General features: G+C 36.9%; 1 protein-coding gene and 1 non-coding gene across 2 annotated transcripts in view; one reads left to right on the top strand and one right to left on the bottom strand.

Annotated features, from left to right (window-relative positions):
* Window positions 1-14,716, bottom strand: part of LOC106867613 (multidrug resistance-associated protein 1) — a 42,594-nt gene extending 27,878 nt beyond the window's left edge. Inside the window, exons 1-7 of the mRNA XM_089338684.1 lie at window positions 14,561-14,716; window positions 10,402-10,587; window positions 6,218-6,337; window positions 4,693-4,821; window positions 2,338-2,454; window positions 949-1,010; window positions 740-871 (exon numbers count right to left, since the gene is read on the bottom strand). Of these exons, the coding sequence (XP_089194810.1) occupies window positions 740-871; window positions 949-1,010; window positions 2,338-2,454; window positions 4,693-4,821; window positions 6,218-6,337; window positions 10,402-10,587; window positions 14,561-14,608 (794 nt within the window). The 5' untranslated portion in view covers window positions 14,609-14,716. The remainder of the gene's footprint in view (window positions 1-739; window positions 872-948; window positions 1,011-2,337; window positions 2,455-4,692; window positions 4,822-6,217; window positions 6,338-10,401; window positions 10,588-14,560) is intronic.
* A 3,710-nt stretch (window positions 14,717-18,426) lies between these two features.
* On the top strand, window positions 18,427-18,499 carry Trnar-ccg (transfer RNA arginine (anticodon CCG)). Its single transcript has one exon. It is a non-coding gene; the product is annotated as a tRNA-Arg (tRNA).
* Window positions 18,500-25,234: the final 6,735 nt, after the last annotated feature.

Consider the following 25,234-nt stretch of genomic DNA (forward strand, 5'->3'; position numbering starts at 1 on the left):
TAATAATAATAATAATAATAATAATATTATCATTGTTGTTGTTGTTGTCACCTTTGTTATTGTTGCTGTTGTGGTTGTTGATGGTGCTGCTGATGTTGTCGCTGCTGTTGTTATTACTGCCGTTGCTGGTGTTGTTGTTACTTGTACTCAACTTGTCCATTGCATTGCTCGCAAAAGGGCTCTCATTGCATTTTCGAAATTGCTGTTTTTATTTTGAACAATGTTGTTAAAATTGGAGCCTTTGCTTTATAATCACATACATTTTCGTTAGGAAATATGTCTTTTCTTACATACACACACACACATGGGCTTGGTTGGTGTGGGAAGGGGGATTAAAAACTAGATTACGAAATTTGTTTTGTTATTGTTTAAATCCCAGCAAATTTGAAAAGTTCCTGTCAAAACTGAGAAAATCTAACTTTTGTGGGTGTGCTATTTTGAAGTCTGCCAAGACAATCTATTGGGAAGATTATCCGGCAACAATGGAATATTCAGTTAGTACATTATATTTCTGGAAAAGTGTAGCTGAATACTCATTATGTTAGTGTTAAGCAGCTGACCATGTAAAGAGGCCCTCATTGGCTCAGTTACCAATGAGAGAAGGTGCAGTATTACAGTTAATCATATTAACATGTGTGCTTCTAACTAGTATGTTTTTAGTTTTTCAACAGGTATATTTTGCAAAACAGAAAAGATATTGATAAAATGTCTCTCAAACCTTTCTAATCCTAAAACATACCGTTTCATAGCGTTTAATTTTAAACTCCATTCATTCAGAAATGTCTTCACCACTTGACTGCACAAATTCCGTGGATGTGGTTCCCACACATCATCATCCTTTAATTCATGCTTGATACTTTTCACACATAATCTATAAGAGAAACCAGAGAAGTATTAGATATAGATTGATTTGGAGGAGAAGGAGAAGAAGAGGAGGCAGGTACTCACCCGTTTAGCCACCAAAATATTAATCGAGATGGAAACGATGCTAATTTCTCTGCATTTGGAGCCTGTAGAGTTGAGAAAAAAAAAAAAAAAAGAAAAATCACCAATTCTGAAATAACCACCTTAACACAGAGAATAACATATTAAATAAAAAAAAATACTAGATAATTGGCTAAATCACTAAAGCATCAAATGGAATGCCTTGTGGTATTTGATCCTACTCTTGGTGCTCTGAGTTCAAAACTTGCTGAGGTCAACTTGCAGTAGCATAGCCAGGAGTGGGTAACAATGAGGATGGTTGGCTCTGGGCATTTGGGGTCTGCTGGATAAGCTTGTACAGAGGCACAGCAAACTCAAGGACTACCCCATGCAGCATACACTCTGGCTTTGCTATTGTCAACTTTATTTTTCATCCTGCTGGGTTTAGTAAATAAAGTGCCAAAGATTGATTCTTCTCTCTAAGAGTTGGTTACATTGCACTGTGAGAAGGGTCATGAGAGACTACTCAGAGTGACCCTCAGAGCGAGGAGCTAGCAACCTCTTCTCACACCAACACTGACATACTACTGAAGCTATTCAAGGATAACGTGCTGTGCAATGCAGCATGGAATAATAATAATTCTTTCTAATTTTGGCACAAGGCAGTAATTTTGGGGGAGCAGGTGAGTCGATCACATTGGTTCCAGCACTCAACTGAAAATATGAAAGGCAAAGTTGGCTTGGGTAGAATTTGAACCCAGAAAGTAAAGACATAAAATGCCATTAGCATTTTCTCCAGCATGCTAATGATTCTACCAGATCACTGACTTAATAATAATAATAATAATAATAATAATAATAATAATAATAATAATAATAATAATAATAATAATAATAATTCAAAGAGAGCATATTAAGCAGATTGAAAAGAAACCTATTTCCATGGTCAGTTTTGGAAAACCACTGATGATGTATGTGAACAAAATCCCGGGCTTGATTGAAAAAAAGGGCAATTCAAAAAAAGGAACAGAGAGCCTAATTATAGCAGCTCAAGATCAAGCAATAAAAGCAAACAAATTGAGAAAATATGTGCATGGGGAGAAGGTGTCAGTAAAATGTGGAGTCTGTAGAATTTGATATGAGACAGATTGTTGCAGAATGTCCCAGGTTGATACAAGAAGAATATAAGAAATGGAGGCATGACCAAGTTGTGAAAGTTTTACACTGGAAGTTTTTTTCAGAAATGGGGAAAAGGGTGATTGTGTGCATATGTGGTTGTATGTGTGTGTATTTTGCATTTCTCTGTGTGGGTGTGTATGAGTGTGTGTGTGTACGCATGTGTGTGTATATGTGTGGTTATGTGTGATTGTATGTGTACATATTTTGAACAGATACAAGGTCAATAGTACTCACCCTTCCTTTGTGCTCAATTGGTGGAACTTCAGCAAAGCAGTGCAGAACCAATTGTATACATAAAAGAATGTATTCGACGTAGAAAAGGCTGAACATTATTTCATCTGTCTGGTACATCTAAAGACAGATAAAAAGAAAGACAAATCAGAATGGAAGAAATATACCACATATATCATATATATATATATATATATATATAAACACAGATATATTCTTCTGTATGTGGTCTGATCAATAAGTATCTGGACTCTTACTATAGTAATGAAGCTAAAGCATGCAGAGTCGAGCTACTTGGCACAGATTGACTTTGAACTCTGTTGTGCATGTGCACTAAGTTTTAACGCTCTAGCTCAGTTGCGTTGTTTACAGCAGTGCTTGGAAGGAACGTGTATAGCGTGTGATCGTTGCATTAAGCATAACAGAGTAAGTTGAGCAGAAAATCTGCATCAAATTTTTGCCAAAAGCTTGGTGATACCTGCTCAGAGACCTATGCAAAGTTTTCAAAAAGTTTTCATTGTTCTCGACACTATGAAGGAGATATTGTGCAACTGAAACCCAAGTGTTTTTTTGGTCTGCTGAAAGCAATTTTAGCACAAACTTGGTAGACATGCATCTCATACCCAAATCTTCAGTGATAATGGACTGAACTGAACCATAACTAATCTGCACGTGCCCTGATAACTCATGCATGGTGATTCAATGATTTCCCCTCACAGCTGTATGCACATCTGCAGTGTTTTTCTCAGTTCTGCAAGTTGAGGGACCCCCAGAACGTTCGTCACTAAAAACATTTTTTTTGGCCATCTTGGAAACGTCTGAACCACTCATACATTTGTGTGTGGTCCCAGTTTTTACATACTCCTTCTACCAATCTTAAGAAGTTTGTTAGTGAATTATTGTTAACAGTGATTTGTGTTGGACAAACCACATCTTTAAAATTATCAAGAAGTCTGAAGGTGTCTTAGCTTCACTCAGTAAGACCTTTGTCAGCTGCTTTCCAGCTATCTATTTAAGGCTGAATGTGGCTATGGTACATCCACACTTAGAGTTTGCATCACCAGTATGGAGCCCCTATCTTTCTCAGAATATCAGTCTCTTGGAAACTTTCTAAATGTGCAACCAGCTGAATATCCACTGTCAGGCATCTATCTTACTCTGAATATTTTGCTTCCCTGGGCAGGGACACAGTAAAGGTCCAACATTTGGCAGCTGCAACAACTTGGTAGAAACCTACAAGGTCATCCACCGTCTTTCCAGCAACAACCTTTGGTTACCTTTTTTGAATCCCATATGTTTAACTCTTAGGCACATGCTTGCAAAATCAGAAAACAGCACAGCACCCATGAATTTTGGAAATGTTTTTTAACATTCAGACTTACTGAAGCATGGAATAAACCACCTACATTAGTTGTTGGCTGTCAAGACACAACATCCTTCAAAACTTCTATACTTCTTGAAATTCACTAACACCACACCTGATGTCCCCTGACTTTTTTTCATAATTCGTTTACTGTTCACCCTTCTCTCTTTTGGTACATTATTCCATGTACTGTACATGCACTTTTGGCTACCTTTTCTAATGAGATGTAGTGCACCTGAGCATTGTATACAAAAAGTTCATTATTATTTTTATTATTATATATCAACACATTTGAAATACATATTTAGCCTTACTGGAAGAATAATTTCAGTGTGGTTATACATTAATTTGTCCTTAGTTCAGAGCGAAACAATCCTGCCACTGATCAATTTCAATGGATTACTGTTTCTTTTCTTATGGCTTTGTCAGAAGGAAACATTCCTTCCTATAAACATTGAAAACCAACTCAGGCTGGTGAAATTCATATGGTTTGTGTTCACCCTGATGATCTATAAATTAATATATGCAGGAAAAATATGGGCTTGTATGAAATTGCAGAGGATTGATATATTTGAGGGGGAAAGATTATGCAAAGTGAGTATAAGAAGAGGAGAAGAGATAGGTGTGTTAAGAGGGCATTGGTGGGGGTAGTTAGCTTGCTACTTTAGGTGAGTTGAGGACATTGTGGTAATTATAGAATAGACAGAAAGTGGATACAGAGAACCTATGGAACACAGGTTGATGTACATTTAGAAATTAATGTTCTTCTTTTGGATGCATTTTGAGATGTTTGTGTGCAGCTTAGCAGAACTGTCCTAGATGTTGAAAGTAGTATTCCATTGTGCAGTTGCCACAAATGATGTACAAAGCTACTAAGAAAGAAAACTGAAGAAAACACAGACAGTTACATTTAATTAATTGTAATTTGCTAAAAATACAACCAAGTGGTAAGAAGAATATTTGTATAGATGAAGTAGATGAAAGTTAAAAATTACCTTTTCAATTATGTATGAATAAAATGGTATAATCCCTGTTAAAAGTGACAGCAACCAAAATAGAAACAGTACCATTGATGTCAAAATTCCATTAATTCTTTCCACTTGAATGAGAATGGTGGATATCATCTGTAATAGAATTGATCCAAGTTCAAACCTAATTGACTGCACCTGTGTACTTTTCTCTCATGACTTTTCTGTATGATTTCAGGAATATTGTATATAATACCACATTATCTAATGTCCTATCATTTTCTATGACGGGCTATAGTTTCCATCAGCTCAAGCAAAATTGTATAAACTAAGACTCCTCAAGCCAAGTGAAACCATAGTCATGGCCAGTGCTGGTGACACGTTAAAGGCACCCACCACACTCTTGGAGTGGTTGGCATTAGGAAGGGCGTCAAGCCATAGAAACCATACCAAAGCAGACTGAGACCTGGCACAGCTCTCCAGCTTATCAGTTCTAGTCAAACCATCTAACCCATGCCAGCATGGAAAGCAGATGCTAAATGATGATGATGATGACGACGACGATGATGATGATGACGGCGACGATGATGATGATGATGACGACGATGATGATGATATCTTATTGTATTGTATTGTAGTTATTACTTTGCTCCATGCCAGACTTGATTGAAGAAATTTTCCAGCTGCGTCTTTCCCATCTATTTTGTATATCTGGAACTACAAAATCTAATGTGTTTTACCTTTGTGAAGACATTGAAGTGTGACATGAGAGAGAGAGAGAGAGCTGGCTGCTCGATTTAGAAAGTACAGTCTTTGGTCTATAAAAAGGCAGGATGGCCACTGCTGGAATGCCTTTGATCATAGGTCTACATCATCAACAATAAATGTCACAAATATAACATTTACTTAGCTCACTTTAGCCAAAGGTAACTCCCTATAGTACCAAAATATAACATGGTGAATTAGACTGTTGAAAGATAAGTTCCTTCGCCATAATTATTCTTGAGCACAGATGATAGGATGTGGGCCATGTTGACTGATTAAGGATGTTGTCGATACAATTTGAGCCCATATTGATTGGTTACAAGTCATCTTTATGAGTCTGCTAACTACCACTCTTTCCTATATAAAGGTCAAGTTATACATTAACACATGCCACACATACACACATGCATGCACACACACACACACACACAACTGTCCAGACCTGTATTATTTACTGACAGTTAGTAAATATATATATATATATATATATATGCATGCGTGTGTGTGTGTGTTAGATTATTTCCAAGCAACTTGCAGATGCAAGTGCAATCGGTTGAAAGTTCTGCTTACCAGACCCCAGCAGACTTACAAATGTATAGTTCCACACTATGAAAAATACTACACACAATAATTATTGCAGAACAGAGAGCACATGCTTTTGCAGTAGGAATACACCACTGAAAGCAATATATATATGTTCTCCTATAATACATTTACTTAGCCACAATAATATACACTCCATCTTTAACAGTGTACAACTGCATAGGTAATTCAAAAGTCAACTTACATATGCACCGATCTGAACTCCAGCAGCAAGATAGTCTATAGGAAATGTAGTCTGGCGTGTTTCTTCATGAAGCATAATCAGTTGTGTAATTGCTAAGCCACACAACAGGGCAGAGATACCCTGCAACAAAATAACAACCTTAGTGATTGCTACAATACACAAAACATTTAAAACAATTTTATACTGAAAGTAGTGTTCCAGTATGACCACAGTCAATGAATAAAACAAAAGAGTAAAAGTGTATATATATATATATATATTTGTTTTGCAAGATTTTTTATGTGAAATCGTGTGTTGAAACAGATGTTGTTGTACTTGGGGATGGTCATATTGCCAGTTTAGCCAATAAAAACACACGCACTGTATATTTGGTGTTAATTTTTTTTTTTTTTTTTTCAGCTTTATATTACATTAATCTTAATCTTAATCTTATTTCGGCCAGAGTTCTTTCGTCACACTTCTGTGACCTCATCAGTGGTCCTTTGTTTCCTTCTTTCTTATGTGTGTCTCACCTTGCTAACTATCAGCCATTTTGTATTTTGTATTCCTATTGTATGTGTCTACGCATGCGTGTCCTTCAATGTGTCTGTGTCTTTTGTAAGTGCATGTGTGTATGGGGAGTGTCTGTATCACCTATATTCTCTGTTAATGCATGTTCATTTGTATTAGTTTTTATTTATTTATATGTTCATGTGTGTGTGTGTGTGTGTGTTTTTTTTTTTTTTTTTTTTTTTTTTTTAATGTGTTTAATTAAATTTTGTTAACGTATGTAGTATTTAATTCCATTTGTTTATCTATGTATTGTATTATACTTTGTTCCTATTATTGGTTTATGGGTAACATGTTGTCACATGCTGTGGTTTGTTAGTGGCGTATGTTAGTGTTCCATTCTAGTTTCCTATTCAGGCTAGGTTTCCCTTCTATTATGTTTGTAGCTTCAGTAATTTGTCTAAGTGCTGCATCACTGCTATGTGTAGATAAGATTTTAATTTCTATGTTGTTGATTGAGCCTCTATGTTCTTGCTCAGCGTGCTGGTACAGAACTGATGAGTTCTTCCCTTCCTTAAGTTCCCTCCAATGTTCGTTTGCCCGCTCCCCTATACTCCTTGCTGTTTCGCCTACATATGTCGTTGTCTTATTTCTGCATCGTCCCTCTGTACATCTTATACTATAGACCACATTTCTGGTTTTGCAGTTCGTTTGTGGGCTAAATCTACATACGATACAGTTCCTATCAGTGCAGGGGGTTCTACTGAAAGGGTATGTTCTACTGATAAGGGATTTGATAGGGTTGCCTGGCCTTTCAACAACCTTAATTCTTAGCTTAAGTTTGTCTAGGGCCCTTCTAAAGCGGTACGCCAGTTCGCCTCTAGGGGTGGTGTCGACGAACATGACGCTTTGGTACTTGTGGCTATTGTACCATGAGCTTGCCTTCCCTATTTTCTTCTTAGTTCTTTCTATGGTGTTCCATGATTTGCTCCTATAGAGTGGGCAAATCCCATTCCTATCGTTGCGTTTGATTGTTTCAAACTTCTTCATAGCTCCTTTGTAAACCCTGATCCTTTCTTTATGGCTGTAACCCGAGAACTGCATGCGGTGGACGAAATGTTGTATATGTCTCTTTAATTCTGTAGGGTCGCACATGCAGGAGACATTTCGCATTACTCTGACGAGGTCTGCCATCAATATGTTGAATTTGGCATTGTCCGCAATAGCCGAGTTCCGGTGGGTCAGGTACTTGGAGGCCATAGGTTTTGTATAGTGTGAATGGAGGATTCTGGTTTTATTGTTCTTAGTTTCTAGCCAGAGTTCAGTATCTAATACAGGTAATCTATGGTTAGGGTGTTTAGTAGGGTAGTCTATCGTAACTCTAATACTCTGGTGGATGGAGTTAGCTATTCGCTGGATGCTCTCCATAGTCTTAGTTTCTATTTCTATTTCAGGGGTACTCTCTTGTGGGGGTGTCTTTACCACTAAGTTGATATCATCGACATATCGAGAGTACACATTCACGAGTATGGAGTTCTGTGTCAGGCGTTCCTTAAGCCTTCTGTCCCACCATACCATGAAAAGATTGGCCACATCACCGGCGATACTAACCCCGATGGCTGCCCCCTCGTCCTGGGCGTATAATTTGTTGTTAAATTTAAAGGTGTGGCCTTTTAGGGTGACCTTTATACTAGCTCCTAGTGCATGTGCGATCATTTTCTTTACCTGGTGGATATTAGTGGGGGTCCGTATGGCTCTGGTCCATCCACTCCATCTCTCTATAGGGGTCTTCCTAGCCATAGAGGTAATTGTGGGTGGTCTACCTCTTAGACGTCTACTAGGGCAGAAATCTCTAAGGTCGTATCTATCTAGATATGCATCATCATATGTCAATCTAAGTAGGAGGCCCAGTTCTTCTGTGTTGACTTTTTGGAACTCTACTTCGCTCTCGTTGATCATTTCCACGCACTTTTCCACTGCAAAATCCACGTCGATAGATGGGTATAGTGATACCACATCCATGCTACCCACTATACACCCTGTCAGGTTGCAAGTGTTGTTGCAGTCGTTGATCCTGCTGAGGAGATCTTCCGTGCTGTCACAGACATCAGGTGACATCTGGATTATGGGGCGTATGATCATTGAGAGGAAGTAGGAGATCCTGTAGTTACTAGCGACATTCGCTCCACAGACTGGTCTTGTTGGTGGTCCCACTACAGGATTAGTTGTTACTATATATATATATATATATGAAAACGTAATAAAGTAGTGTTTCACATGTGTAATATATGTAGAAATACTTTTACTGAGTGAGGTTATTTGTTGAATTAGTAGATAAAAACTCCACCAGGTGGTGTTAAAAAAAAATCACACTCAAAGAGGAGATAACTCTATTGGTAACCAGCTACTCAGATAAGAGTGGATCTCGTTTTTGAAGTCCATTGGGGAAATGTAATTAGACATGAGTTATATACTTTTATTAGTGGTGGACACAGCTAACCAAAAAAGTTAGCTTTGCTATCTGCTAATCTGCTAACTAAAAAAGTTAGCTTTGCTATCTGCTAATCTGCTAACTAAAAAAGTTAGCTTCAAAAACGTTAGACCACTAAACAAGTAAAGAAAATTAGTGGAAGCTAATGCTAACTGATAACTGCTAACTTTTATCATTTGAATTCAGTTTTGGTTTTGTTTTTTGGCTCTAAAACCCCTAAAAACAGACCTTAGAGAGCTGAAATTTTCATGTTGAAGCTTAGACATAAAGCTTTCCAAACAGGTATAACATGCCACGATCAGATGATGATCAAGGTGTACGCAAATAATTAAATGAACAAATGAAATTAATCATTAGTTTTTCAGTCAACATGCACTTTATTTACTGAACAAAAAGTATTAAACAAATCAAAAAGGTATAGTATAGTATAGGTATCATACCAATATCAGATGATGATCAACGTGTACTACTCTGGCTGGGCTTTCTCCATTGCCTCGGCGTAATGCCGGTCGCCCTTCATAAGCATCAGCCTCTCAAAGTTACCATCTGACAGGGTGGCTCTCTTGGCCCTCAAAATATCTTTGGCAATAAGGAATAGGCATTCAACTGCAGCACTGGATGGGATGGCAGTGTAATACTTGGTGAACAGGTCAGGACCTCCTTTGAGAGGTCCAACTTTAGTCAGGACCTACATATGTGTGCGTTGTGTGTGTTGTGTGTGTGTGTGAACATTGAATTCTGGCAAACAAATGAGAAAGGAGTGCACAATTCATGTTGTAAAGTATAAAGTTTATTGAAGCTGAATTTCTATCTTGAGAAGCAAGTTTCATGCTACTGTGATCTTCAGGTGAGATCACAAGTGTGTGTAACTCAAGTCATGATATAAAAATACATTTTCCATAATCCATGAACACATCCATACATACACCCCCCCCCCCACACACTCATGCAGACATTCAGAACTACATGACTGAGAAATGAACTTCTTAATCATGTAGTAGTGCCTGTGCTCAACATACATACATATGATATTTACAGGTAAAGAACTATGTATGCATAAAATGCATCTACATTTTCTTTATAAGCCTATCAAATGAAACTAAATCTGAACGTTTGGTCATGTTCTGAAAACAGAGTGAATAAAGATACTGTAAATAGGAATGATAAAAAAACAGAAGGTTTAAGACACAGACTGAACACTTACTGTCTTGACCATGCTGAAAACTGTGAGCTTTCTGCTTTTGCCAGACCTACTGGTCAAGAAAGTGGAATAAAAAGGTAATGAAAGAAAAAGCCATCCACACGGTATCCACACTAAGACAGTTTTCTGGAAACAATTTGTAAACTGTGGCCATGATGTATTACTAGAAGCCCAGGTCAGTGATGAATCCTGAAATGTAACATGATTAAAAAAAAAAAATTAAGGGGGACAAAAAGTGCAAACAGATACAAAAAATGTCACAAATATTAAAAAGATATATTAATTAAAAGAAAACATATTCTTTTTAGTTATACTGGCAACTTTGATTTCTAACTGAAGTCATTTCATTGTAGTGGCACTGCCATCTCACTTACTCTCCCTGAAAATATTTATATCCATCTGTGTAGGAGGATGCATGACCTGATGGTTAGGGTGTTACATTCATGATTGTGAGATTGTGGTTTCAATTCCTAGACTGGGTAGTGTGTTGTGCTTTTGAGCTAAACATTTCATCTCACATTGCTCTACCATTACTTTGACACCTGACTCAGGTTTCAGGGAGTCTTTGAGTATCCTAGCTCACTCGGCTATGCAAAGCTTACAGCCTATACTCCTGTTGATGTAAGGTCCTGGTTGGTCTAAGATCTTCCACTTGATACTGTGTGTGGTCCCTTCATCTTTGAGGTGTCACACATGGCTGTCCAAGAATGTAACGAATCATCTTCCTGGGACCCTGAAGGTGGTTGTGTGGTTGTACAGGTGTCACATAAAGGCCTTCCCAACTGACCCAATATATTTCCAGGATTGAGTGTTGGTTGTGTTCACATTATTGGTGCATCTTCAGTTGGCTCCAGGCCTGGGAATGTTGTTGTTATCACCAGTGTTGTTGGGGCTGCTGTCAGTGCTGTTATCATTACAATGCATGGGTCCAGTGATGCCACTGTAGCTGTGGTTGTTGTCAATGTGGTGGTTGTCCCTGGCCGTAAAATTCCAATACCATCAACAGGGTATTTTTGATTGTATGTATGTATGTATGTATGTATGTATGTATGTATGTATGTATGTATGTATGTATGTATGTATGTGTGCAGATTTGTATGTTTTGTTTTATGTATGTATTCTCAGGCATTCGCATATCCAGACATGCTCATATATACTCAAATGATAAATGTCTGGAAAGTTTTACAGTTCCAAGTGTTGGCTTGGATCTGTAGTCTTCAAATCATCTTTTGCCTTTCTGGTTTTGAGAAGCCTAATTTCTCAAGATTGGTATTTAGGCAGTGTGTTACATATCCCAGGGCCCCAATAATTACAGGTATAAACCTGAACTTGTAATCTGAATAGAGTAACTGTATGTATGATTTTATTTGAGATTTATTTATGTTCTTTACAGAAGTTAAGCTGGGTACTAAAAAATGACAAGGAATTTTTAATTTAAGTCAAGACAGTCCTAGATATTTGTGAATATATGTGTGAGTTAATGTGTGCATGTGTGATATAGGTGTTTGCTTTGATATACTTACTCTGATGTAATAGATGTACATATTACTTTAGTACAGGACTTCATTTGATTACTCTTTATGTGAGGAGTGTGTGTGTGTGTGTGTGTGTGTGTGTGTGTGTGTGTGTGTGTGTGTGTGTGTGTGTATGTGTGTGTGCATGTGAGCCAAATGCACATATGTGATTTTGTGTATGTGTGCATTTCAAGAAACTTAAATATGCAATTTATGGAATGCTTTGCAAATGTTATGTATATAAAAATGTCTACATATGTCTTTTATCTATTTTTTATTATTCTTTGAATATTTCATATAAAGAAGGAACTAGTTTCTTAGAAACAAAACTCCCCTGGGATAATTTACAATAGCTAGCAGTAATGCCATGTACAGGGTACGGTGAATAAACTGTCATCTAAATTACGCAAAAATGAAAATAACACCAACATCTCATTTTAACAGATCAGATATATATTCACCAAAATTGCATAAAAATATCTTGAAATACTAAAGAGCAAATTTATTCAATAAAATTGCCATTGGCTTCAACCACGGCCTGCAGACAACTTTGGAATCTCCTGCAACTCTTCTGGACAGTCTCCTTGCTGCCATAATCTTTGCATTCAGTTCATCTTTGGTCTTACAAGGAGTTTTATTGGTCTCTCACTCAATTGTGCTTCACACATAATAATGAAGGGATCCGCAGTCTGGGGAGTTAGGTGGCCAGATGTTAGGGTTGATATGATGACAGAAATTGTCTGACAGCTATGAATGGGTTCTCCTGCTTGTGTGACATGGTGCAGAGTTCTGTTGCCAGACATGAGGTGTTCCAGCAGCCACCCTCTTGACCCAGGGCAGCACTTCCTCTAAGCACTTCCTCTACTTCCTCTAAGCACTTCCACTACTTCCTCTAAGCACTTGATGTAGGCCTCCTTGTTGAGTCTGAGGCTGTGTGGGAAGATGAATGGAAGAATAACATCACCATCACTAGTGATCACTCCAAACACCATGATGTCGACCGGATGTTTGATTTTTATCACTCTCGGTACAGGTTTTGGGGACTCAGATTAACACCCAAACACTCTGAAATGTTTGAATTGGAGTTTCCAGCATGAATGCCAAGCAGTACATTATTTCGCTTCCATATTTCTAGCAGAGTGAATTGCATCATGGTGCTGTTTTTCTCATAGACAGTGCCCAACTGACCCAACCATACTGTGTAGTTGACAAAATCATAAACAATGTGCATGCATGAAATTAAAACTATAAAATGTCAACAATTTACCCATTGCACCCTGTATATTTGTATGAATGTATGCATGCAAGCATATGTGTGTACTTTTGTATGTATCATCATTGTTTAACGTCCACTTTCCATGCTAGCATGGGTTGGACGATTTGACTGAGGACTGGCGAAGTAGATGGCTGCACCACGCTCCAATCTGATCTGGCAGAGTTTCTACAGCTGGATGCCCTTCCTAACGCCAACCACTCTGAGAGTGTAGTGGGTACTTTTACGTGCCACCTGCACGAGGGCCAGTCAGGCGGTACTGGCAATGGCCATGCTCAAATGGTGTTTTTTACCTGTCACCTGCACAGGAGCCAGTCCGGTACTGGCAATGACCACGTTTGAATGTTTTTTCACATGCCACGGGCAAAAGTGCTAGTAAGGCGATGATATACATAGTAAAATGTAAGTTCCTCTGCAATGTTACCATGCCTCCAAAAAGTGCATCAAGTGAAGTCCAATGTCAAGACAGTGTTGATTCGTTTCATCACTGTGAAAGGAATTGTCCACACAGTATTTGTTCTTCCTGGTCAAACTGTTAACCAGACATTTTGCTTGGCAATTCTGAAGTGTTTGTGAGACACAGTGAGATGAAAACGCCCTGACCAGGGACAAAGTAGAGAGTGGTGGTTTCATCACAACAATGTACCTTCGCATACCACATTGAGTGTGAGATGGTTTCCAACCCCAAATGGCATGACACTATTTACCCACCCTCTCCATTCACCTGATCTTGTTCCCTGCGATTTTTTTTTTGTTACCCTGAATGAAAAAAGTCCTTAAAAGAAAACGTTTTGCAGATGTGGAAGAGGTGAGGAAAAAAAACAAAAAAACAAAGGAGGCGTTAAAGAGTTCTAGGACTGCTTTGAACAGTGGAAAACATGTTTGGACCAATGCATTGCTTCAAATGGAGAATAGTTTGGAGGCGATAAAAGGGTAAACATGTAATACTAAGTGAATAGAATATTATTGCAAAATTCGGGTTTCTTTGGGGTACCCCCTCCCACCCATGCCAGCATGGAAGACGGATGTTAAACGATGATGATGATGATGATGATGATGATACATATGTGTGTGTGTGTATAAATAGATAGATATGTATATATATATATATATATATATATATATATATATGTATATATATACACACACACATACATGTATGCACACACACTCACACGCACACACATATAAATACATATATATATATTAATATATATGTATGTATATAATATACATACATATTAATATGTATATTATATACATACATATATGCACACTCTCAGACAGTTATCTAGAAAACTATCTACTTGGCTAAACTAGTTAGATTAATAGAAATACACTGATGAAATTGATAACATGAAACATAGGTACTTACCCAAAAGGGGGAACCACAGAAATGTACTATGGAATCATTACCTGACATCACTGAAAAGGGATAATGTGATTACAGGTAGTGCTATTGTCTTGTGTCACTGTTAAACTAAACTAACAATTCAAAAGACTGGCCTAGTTTTGGTGATATATCTTGAATAATAAAGTTACTAATAGATTCTCACACAGTGTGTGTGTGTATGTGTGTGTGTGTGTGTGTGTGTGCATGTGTATGTGCATGTGTATGTGTGTATGCACATGCACGTATGTTTGTGTTTGTGTGTGTGAGTATGTGTGTATGTATGTATCTGTGTATTCGTGAGCACATGCATGTGTGATTGTACTTGTGTGTGTGTGTGTGTGTGCATGCACGTGTATGTGTGTACACCTGTATGTATAATCATGCATGTTTGTGTATATGTGTGTGCACATGTATATGTGTTTGTGTGTGTGTGTGTGTGTGTGTGTGTGTGTGTGTGTGTGTGTGTGTGTGTGTCCACCAAAAACCTTCCTGTTTCCCTACTTTCCAGGTCTAAATCTTTGGAGTGGCCATTCTTGATGCCAGCAAGATGAAATGTAGGTCAGGAGAGCTTTCAGAAATGTTAGAATGCAAACAAGTGGATGTGTGCTCTCTGCAAGAACCCTGCTAGAAGAGGAACATCTGCCATACTCCTTCTTGAGCAAGAAACATGGTAACAGTTGGCATGGTAACAGTTGGCATGTTGTTAGCAAAGAAATTGGTAGAGAAGGTAACTGAGGTAGTCATAGCATGTGACAGAATAATCCAGCTTAGATTTGTCATAGACAAAACAACAATGACAGTTTTCTTTGCATGTGCAATATGTCTAGAGCTAGCAGTTGAACAGAAGTGTATTTATGTGGCCTTTTACAGACTACCTCAGTAAAAGTGACAGTAACCTTCATTATAACAACTAGTAATTTTAATGGATGTACTGGGCAACATCATTACAGCATTTCTAGAATACATGGTAGCTATGGATATGGTATAAAACTGAGGAATGATCAAGACTCCAGGAGTTCTTCAGGAAATTCCACCCCAACCACACACACACCACCACTATTCAGTTTTCAGTCAGGTGAATACACAGACAGGTAGATTTTATTACCACCAGAAAATGGGATAAGCAATTGATTGTAAATGCTAAGTCTTTCTCAGGTGAAAATGTTTCACCCAACATACATAAATGGTTAGAGTTTAAAATAAGAGTTACTCTGACTGGGAAACCTGGAAGTTGAAACGTCCTCTGCTGGTCATTAGTTCCGAGATAATAACAAACACTTATGAGAGTAGGGAGGAGGATTGAGAGAGAGAGACGTATAAAATAAAGGAAAACTGATGGTTTTACAGGATAGCCCACTAAGGGGTAAGGTCCTGGTGGTCCCCAGACAGAGAAATTGGTGGAAAGGAATATAAAGGTCTCTCCAGAAAGAGATAAGAATGATGGTCTGGAATCATGGGGGTGAAAAAACGAGAAACAAAATCAGGAAGTGTAAATGAAAGATGGGCCTTGCTTTGAACCGCAGTATATGATCACCATCATTACCATAGCTACTACAACACATACCATCACAATCACAAGCACTGCCATAATAACGACTACAAACATCACCATAGCTACTATCACTTAAGCCATCACATTCCCTAACACTATCTTAGTGACTACCACCAATATCAACAGCAGTGCCACTTGAATCATCACAGGAATCAATACATCATTGCTCAATCTGCTAAAACTAACAACTGATTTCTCCTTCAAATCACAACCTACTGTCTCAGTAAATGAAGGAGACATTGTATAATGTAGTCCATGTTAAATATAGGGCTTCTTGGTCAAGGCTGATCAGACTTGACCCGAGACAAAACAACAATATAATCACACAGTCAATTTGACCACAACTCTATCATCACTAAAATAGCAAGTATGTCTCCAAGTGGTCACTCAAGCTTCTAGAAACTATAGCTTGATTTCTTTAAAATTACACCCTAACATCTTGAAGAAGTAGAAACATACAGGGTGTCCACAAAGTCTGGGTACATGGGGATTAACACATACTTTAAGAAATTATTATTTCTTATATTTAATTGTTTATGCTATGATTTTATTTACTCCATGTACCCAGACCTTGTGGACACCCTGTATAATACATAATGTCTGAGAGAAGGAAGGAATAGTCATGGCTAAAGTACCTTTGACTACAGATTTACAGTGTCTTAGATGACCTGGGGTTAAACAAAAAACAATATATGAGATGGTCGTGACTGGAATACCATTATTTATGAGTATACTTGATCATCATAAACAACAACAATGACAATAACAACAACAATAGATGTATAAAATGGGATGGTTATGGCTGGAGTGCCTTTGGTGATTGGTTTTCTCATACATGACAAGCCTGAGGTTAAACAACAAAAAGGACAACCAATATATAAGATCGAATGGTCATGATTGGAATGTCTTTGGTCAAAGGTTTAGTTGATATCCTGGGGCTAAACAACTACAACCAATATGTAAGATGCAATGGTCATCATTGGAATGCCTTTGACTATGAATCTGCTCATTCATGGCTGTCCTTGTGTTAAACTGACTTGGCTGCCAATAGTGACAAATTAACCTAAATCAAGATATGTTTATTACTGTGTTTATGTAAACATGATTGAGTTCTGCTATGTAGTGAGACCTATATTAATGAGAACAAGCCTCAGAAACTAGAGCATCAGGATTGTGAATCATAATACTTTTTTTTTATTCCAACTATGGTTCTGTGGGGAGAGCATATGATTCTAGTTGTAATCATTTAACTACAAGTCCATGGCTTCTGAGAGAAATTTTTCAAATTAGACAAGACTAGTAACGTAGCTGGGGTTGAGGTGGAGGGCAGTTCAACCTCAGTGATTCTTTTATGGGGGTGGGGGCAGCACATTTTGGTCGACTGTATAAGCCTGAATAGGCTTGACACCCCAAAGTGGGGTGGGCAAATTCAAAGGCTGTCCCACACTCTTTCTACATCACTAGACAAGACTGCTTTCACCTCACCCATCAGAAGGTCCTCCATGTTCAAAAGTGTATAATTGTTAGTGGGTGTGCAAAGCAGCAACAGAAGGAATGCAGACTTATATATCAGAATTCGTGGGGAAAATTTTCCCTAGGATGGAGAGAGGAATTTCGGAAAATTCACACGAGTCAGCTTTGTTTCCTCATAACTTTCCCAAACATGGGTATTTTGTAATGAAATTTTCAGATGGTGTAGATTAGAATTATACTGGAATTTAATGTGAAAAATAAAATTGTTGGGCTCGTACACATCACAATTTGTTTTCGAAATTTCAAGTTGCACTTTGCAGATATACGTGATGTGCGTCAATAAGTATGCATGCGAATCTATCCATTTTTTTTGTATTAAATTCCAATATAATCGTAATCTACACCATTTGAGAGGTATTTATATAAAAATTTCGTCAGAAAAAATTTTCATTTTTCTGAAAGTCATGAGGAAACAAAGTCGATTCGCATGAATTTTCTGAACTTGCTCTCCACACCGTCAAGAAAAATTTTTTCTTCAAACAAATTCCAATATAATCAGAATCGAACCATCAGATGCATATTTGTAGAAAATATCTATTTTTCTTGAAGTTATGAGGAAACAAACTCGAAGGTGGTGCACACTCGTGTAGGTATGCCCTGGCCTAGATACACTTATGTAAATTTGCGATAAAAACACAGGCTGGAATGCTCAATGCGAAGTTAAACAATCACAATTAATTTATTATAAATATAAACAAATAATTCAATATCCATTATTCTTTTCCTTTATTTAAGCCGTATAATATTGACGTAGATAGTGATTGGCCCTGTGGCCTAATGGATAAGGCGTCGGCCTCCGGAGCCGAAGATTGTGGGTTCAAGTCCCATCAGGGTCGTTGGTCACTTACCTTCTGTTTTTTTTTAATTCCTTTCCGTTTTTACTTTCATAAGTGGGTGTATATAATAAGGAGGAATGTAAGATTAATTCAACACTTGTTGCAATATTTGCAACTTCTATAACGCCATTTATTATTCATATTTTTTTTTTACGCACCTAAATATTTCAAGAAATTCCCAAAGACTAGAGTCAGAAATTATTTAGTGTGTCAAAAGCGATAATTTTTGGATGATGTGAATGTTTAAGCATTGTAGATTACAATTCTTTAAATTAAATTTAATTAAATTTTAAAATATAAAACGGTGGACGTTTAAACATCACCCGATTTGTGCCTCCGTCCAATTATGGTCACTTTTCCATTTTGACTTCTTTCAAAAAATTTTCCAGATTAATGTGTGTGTGTGTGTGTATGTGTGTGTGTGTGTGTGTGTGTGTGTGTGTGTGTGCATGTGTGTGTGTGTGTGTGTGTGTGTGTGTGTGTGTATGGCTCATTTGGATTTATTTTAAGGTATGCAGAATCCAAGCCTGTCACTTACAAAGTGGCAAAGTCAAAACAGCTCCCGAGGTTTGTAGTTACCTGAATTAGCTGATATATGCGTGTGTATATGCTTGCGTCACAATAGGACACAAGTGTGTATATTTCATTACTATTTATGTGTGTGCGCGTGCATGTGCATTACAGATGTATATATGATTGTGTGCATATCTTCTCTAAGGAACCTCAAATAGAGAATCCCTGAAATGATTCCAAATTTTCACTGTTCCTTTAATCGATTATATCTGGAGAATGTGGATCGATTTACTCTGTTCTGTTTTGGAGAATTCAAGCATTTCGAGGTTTCCATGCAGATCTGATGTTATGTAGCCCATTGCACCGATGGTAAAAGAAACAAATGCAAATCTATGTTCTGGATACAAGAGGTGTAGGTTTCTAATCAGTTCTCCATAGATGTTCTCATTTACTCTCAATTTGGGCAGCTGATCTCTACAATGGCACGCACTGATGTTGCGAAGCCTACATGAGAGTTTCATTCATTGTATCTACCACAGTAAAGTTTGTTCTAACAGAGCATCCACATTTAAGTGGGAATAAATGTTCTCTCTCGGTATTAATACTGCATCTGTCTTTAATATGTATATTAGATAAGGTGGCGAGTTGGCAGAACCGTTAGCACGCCGGGCGAAATGCTTAGCGGTATTTCGTCTGCCGTTACGTTCTGAGTTCAAATTCCGCCGAGGTCGACTTTGCCTTTCATCCTTTCGGGGTCGATAAATTAAGTACCAGTTACGCACTGGGGTCGATGTAATCGACTTAATCCGTTCGTCTGTTCTTGTTTGTTCCCTCTATGTTTAGCCCCTTGTGGGCAATAACGAAATAGCTATTTCGTCTGTCTTTATGTTCTGAATTCAAATTCCACCTAGGTCGACTTTGCCTTTCATCTTTTCGGGGTCGATAAATTAAGTACCAGTTACGTACTAGGGTCGATCTAACGACTGTCCCTCAACCCCAAAATTTCGGGCCTTGTGCCTAGAGTAGAAAAGAGTATGTATATCAGATTCTTATTGAATCCATGTCTTTACAGGAGTTTCAATATTCAAAGGAGACAACTCTTGTTTCTTATTCTCTCCGCGTCACACTGAGAGTGGTGTCCCCGTTTGATTTACTACTAGAATAGGAAGCTTTTTAAAATTGAATTCTTCCTCAGTAGACTAATTAAGATCTCATTAAAGTGGGTAAGGTGGGGGGGGGGGAAGAAGGGAACGGGGAATCACGACAGTTCGTTGCATATTATCCTCTGTGGATTTTAAAACCCATCAAAATTTTTATTGATCTTATTTCTAAAACCGTCTTCCGTATAGGAAGATCGTCCAAGATTCAAAACCAACCAAAAACGAATTTTTCTGGTTAAAAAAAAAGAAAACACAAAAAAAGTAATGAAAAGTATTTCAAGCTTTCAAAATCAGTAACTAATAAGAATTTGAGGAGATATTAATATTGCTGTATTTAGAGATGGCCATTTTCAATTTCTTTTGCCGTATAAACATACGCACTATATGTTCGTTCTTCACTCGTTTGTTACTCTTCTTATTTCAACTAATATTCATTGTCTGGAAATCTTTTGTCACACATCTGTGACCTCTTCAGCGACACTTTCCGTCCTACTGTGTGGTCCTGCTCTGCTTAGTCCATTCTGTTCTTCTACATTTTCATATTTAAAAAAAAAATCACCATCCAAAATGCAACATCTGTTTCAGCACACGGTTTCACATCAGGAATCTTGCAACACAAATTTATAAACGTATATATATATATATATATATATATATATATATATATATAAGTTCAGGAACTTCTAGAAATCTGTAGAATGTTCCACTGTATGGCAGGATATTTCTGCTAACCGACTGGTTGATAACCAGGTCACGCCGCCTGACCTGAATGTGGTTTTACACTAGTAAATGAAAATGCGAGGTTTCGATCCTAGGTCTCACTAGAGACCTTTACGTTCTGAATCGAAATCGCGCTAAGATCAACTTTATCTTCATTCTCCCAGGTTCCACAAAATAAAGTATAAGTCAGGTACCGAAGACAATATACAAAGTGTCTCATAATGATGAAGTATTTAAAATATAACTAGGATTCAACAATCACATCTATTAAAAATAAATTACAGGTATCACAAATAAAATGTGTGTCATAGTTGTATACGAGGTGTGAATGGAATTATAAGAGAAGCAATAGCAAACTATTGATGAATGGGAATTTACGATCTTTGACTTTTTCAGTCACCTTTGCAAATATTTAATGTAGCTATATTACGAAAAATTAAAATGATTTTCTGCAGTGTTACCACTGGCTCTCAGGTTTTTTTTTAATCGTGACTCATTGAAAAATCACGAAGAAAATATTTCGAATGAACTATGTCCATCATTTCAGTTAGAAATAGCAAAGAGCAAAACATAAGGTTTCTCTATCTGGCTTAACAGAAAATGGAAATCGTATTTCTAAACATGGATTCTTGACGCAATATGGCCAGTTGAAGCTATACAACCCCCCCCCCCCAAAAAAAAAACACAACTATTAACCAGGAAATAGAACAAAACTTTCCAGTCACAATATTATTGTTTATGATAATGTTTATCCAGAGAAGTTAAAATCAAGGGAAAAATGCCTCACTTGAACAGGTTTAAAATCGTTTGAGAAATATATATAATAGAATTACGAAGAAAACGAAACAGAAAAATGTTTCTGAACTGGCAAGGACGACGACGACGACGCCATTCAAAAAGCAGACGACAGAATTTCCGTTGTCATTCGGAATTATTTTGAATTAATATTCGGTCTTTACTACCGATAACTTTCCGTTAAACAAGTTCTTGTCATATCTTATCTGATTTTAGTTTCAGTATAAACAGCAAAAACAAAAATCGGACGAAATATGGCAAAATGTTGTTTTATAAACAGTTACAGTGAGAAAGACCGAACATAAATTTGTAATTCCGAATAACAACGGAAAGTTTGTCGTCTGTCTTTCGAATGGCGTCGTCATCTCGACAAGAACAGTTTCGATCGTGAGTTTAGAAACGCTTTTTTTTTTTGTACCTTTTCTTATAGTTTTGCCATGAAATATTTCTGAAATGATTTTAAATATATTCAGGCTTTATATCCATTCAAGCTTTAAATCCATTCAACATGTGAGACGCATTCCTGTTGGTTATAACTTTCTTTATCATTAACAATACATTATATAGATATGAAAAAATTTTCAAGTTTTCATTTAAGATTTGTTTTATTGTATTCTTTCTATTTGCGTTATCGAGTCGGGGATTCATGTACAGTGAGACGGTTTCGATTTTAGTTGAGCTGCGTAGAAGAACCTTATATATTTGCCTCCTTTTCTAATCGAAACAGTAGACATCTCTCATAATTCCATTTACATCGCATTGTAGTAATGTCAACTACTCTCCTCGGATTTTTAGCGAATTAGGAAAATGTTTGAAATTTGTTTTTGTTTTCTAAAAAAACATACAAATATTGTTAATTCTATTCTTGACCTGGTTTGTTGTTCGCTAATTTTCTTGGTGAACCATTCCAATTTGTATCCTGTGTGGAAAAAGCTTGTCTTAAACAAACTGAGGATGAAAAGCGCTCCACCATAACCACTCAGGTTCGGCTTTTTAAAAGTTTTTATTTCATACCCTGGTCAAGAAGTTCTGTTGTGAAAAACATTCCAGCCACAGGCATCCAGTCACTACCCTTCCTGTAGTGTCCTTCTTTTTTTAAGATGATAAAGTGTGACGTGAGACTGATTTGGCGTCTATTTCTAGTAGATCGGACGACCATCTACAGTCTCCGTATATTTAGTAGTTTGTAACAAAACTTGAAAATTGTCTCGTTTGTGGCAAATGGAATTACAAGATTTAATATTAATTTAGAATGATTTTGGTCTATCATTATTATTAAAGGAAATCGTTATTTTAAAGCCATTAAATGGCAAAATACCTGGCTGTTTTTAGTTATTTCTTTTCCTGTTAAAAATTTTTTTTTTTAATGTAATATCTTCGCCATTAATTATTCTAGGAATTCATTTATTATTGATATGAATTCAATCAATCCCAGCCACTCGTTTTCCATGTTCAAATTCATAAGTCTATATTAACTTCATTTGGTTTTAAGCAGGAATCAACAAAGAGAACCCAATTTAAGAGCAGCATGAGCTGTGTTCAACCATTTAATTCTGCCTTCTTATCTACTCCTCACACCAATGTCGATTTTGTCTTACTTTCCGCCAATGAATTGATATTTAAAATTAATATCAATTCAGTCAATCTTACATATCCATAAAACGTCCGCTTGTTGCTATTATCACACCATTCCACTTTTCTAATTCGTAAGAAAAACAGTGAATGAATTGTGTATGTTTTGCCCACCAAAGATTAAGAATTTTGAACAAATTCATTTCTTAAATGAATTAATCATTTAAAAAATGGTGAGGATTAGGGGATTTTAATTACACTTTATAATAAATATATATCGTTTGTAATAAATATATTTGTAATCATAAATACATTTTACTTGCATTTATAATTTTCTAAGTTTTTTTTTCTTTTAATTCTTTTAATTGTGTTCTCTGTTTTGTCCACATGTAAATAAATTTATATTAGATATCTACACACAAAAAAAAAGCTACTAAATCTACCTCAGGTCACATAACGAGGAGACATTAAATCAATTTTTTCCAACCTTTTCACTATCCTTCTCTACTTTTAGCACAAGGCCCAAAATTTTGGGGGAGGGGGCCAGTCGATTAGATCAATCGACGTACGCAACTGGTACTTAATTTATCGACCCCTGAAAGGATGAAAGGCAAAGTTGACCTCGGCGGAATTTGAACTCAGAATGTAAAGACAGACGAAATACCGCTAAGCATTTCGCCTGTGCTAACGTTTCTGCCAACACATTAGCATGTGCTAACGTTTCTTATTTCTTTATTGCCCACAAGGGGCTAAAGAAAGAGGGGACAAACAAGGACAGACAAAGGGATTAAATCGATTACATCGACTCCCAGTGCGTAACTGGTACTTAATTTATCGAAAGGATGAAAGGCAAAGTCAACATCGGCGAAATTTGAACTCAGAACGTAACGGCAGACGAAATACCGCTAAGCATTTCGTTCGGCGTGCTAACGGTTCTGCCGCCTCGCCGCCTTCAACCTTTTCACTATCAAGAACCCCTTTTATTTAAATGAGTTTTCCCACAGACCCCTTTTAATTTGTTTATCTTTGTGTGTGTATATATATATATATATATATATATATATATATATATATATATATGGTAATCTTCAAGTTTTGGGTGATAAAAAAAATAAATAAAAATATTCAAGGGAAATAACTGAACGACTTACCAGTATTATCCGTTTTCTTCTAGCTGTTTATAAATAAATCACACCCTAACCCTAATCCTAACCCTAACCCTAACCCTAACGTCAATCAAATCACGTGTGTGATTTATTTATAAACAGAGATGTACGGAGAATACTGGTAAGACGTTCAGTTACTTCCCTTGAATATTTTTATTTATTTTTTTATCCCCCTAAACTTGAAGCTTACCTATATATATATATATATATATATATATATATATATATATATATATATACATGAAATTTTGAATTTAGTTCACGGACCCTAGTACTACCTTTGTGGACCACAGGTTAGGAACCACTGCATTAAATAATATAAATTCCTGAGAGGAAATGAAAAGATGGATGAGCAGAGTTTTGGAATAAGAAACTTTTATTACAGAAAAAATAAACGGAATGGTGGAAAAAACATTTTTTGCAGACATATTGTGGGCCACTGTTTTATTGAATGCAGTGAGTTTTGAGAGCCAAATTTTCCTTTTTCGGCTGTAATATTCTTTAGTGACACGTGTTTTGTTACAGGTTCCATTGTAAGATATATTTTCATCCACCCCTAGATACTTATAACATTCCTTGTCAGATACAGGGGAAACAGTCAAATCATTGATGGAGAGGTTACTAGTCTGGTTTATAGTTTTTCCCCTTTTCACAACCATATAACAACATTTACCCTGACCAAGCTCCAACCCAACGTCCTTTGAGAATATTGTAGTGAGATCAAGGCTCTTTTTCATCTTATGCATATTCTTTACATAAAGTTTTAAGTCATCCACAAAGAAACTGTGTTATTTTGACATTTCTCTTTC

The sequence above is a fragment of the Octopus bimaculoides genome, chromosome 20 (assembly GCF_046866305.1).
Source record: "Octopus bimaculoides isolate indiv1 chromosome 20, ASM4686630v1, whole genome shotgun sequence".
In the NCBI taxonomy this organism is placed as follows: domain Eukaryota; kingdom Metazoa; phylum Mollusca; class Cephalopoda; order Octopoda; family Octopodidae; genus Octopus; species Octopus bimaculoides.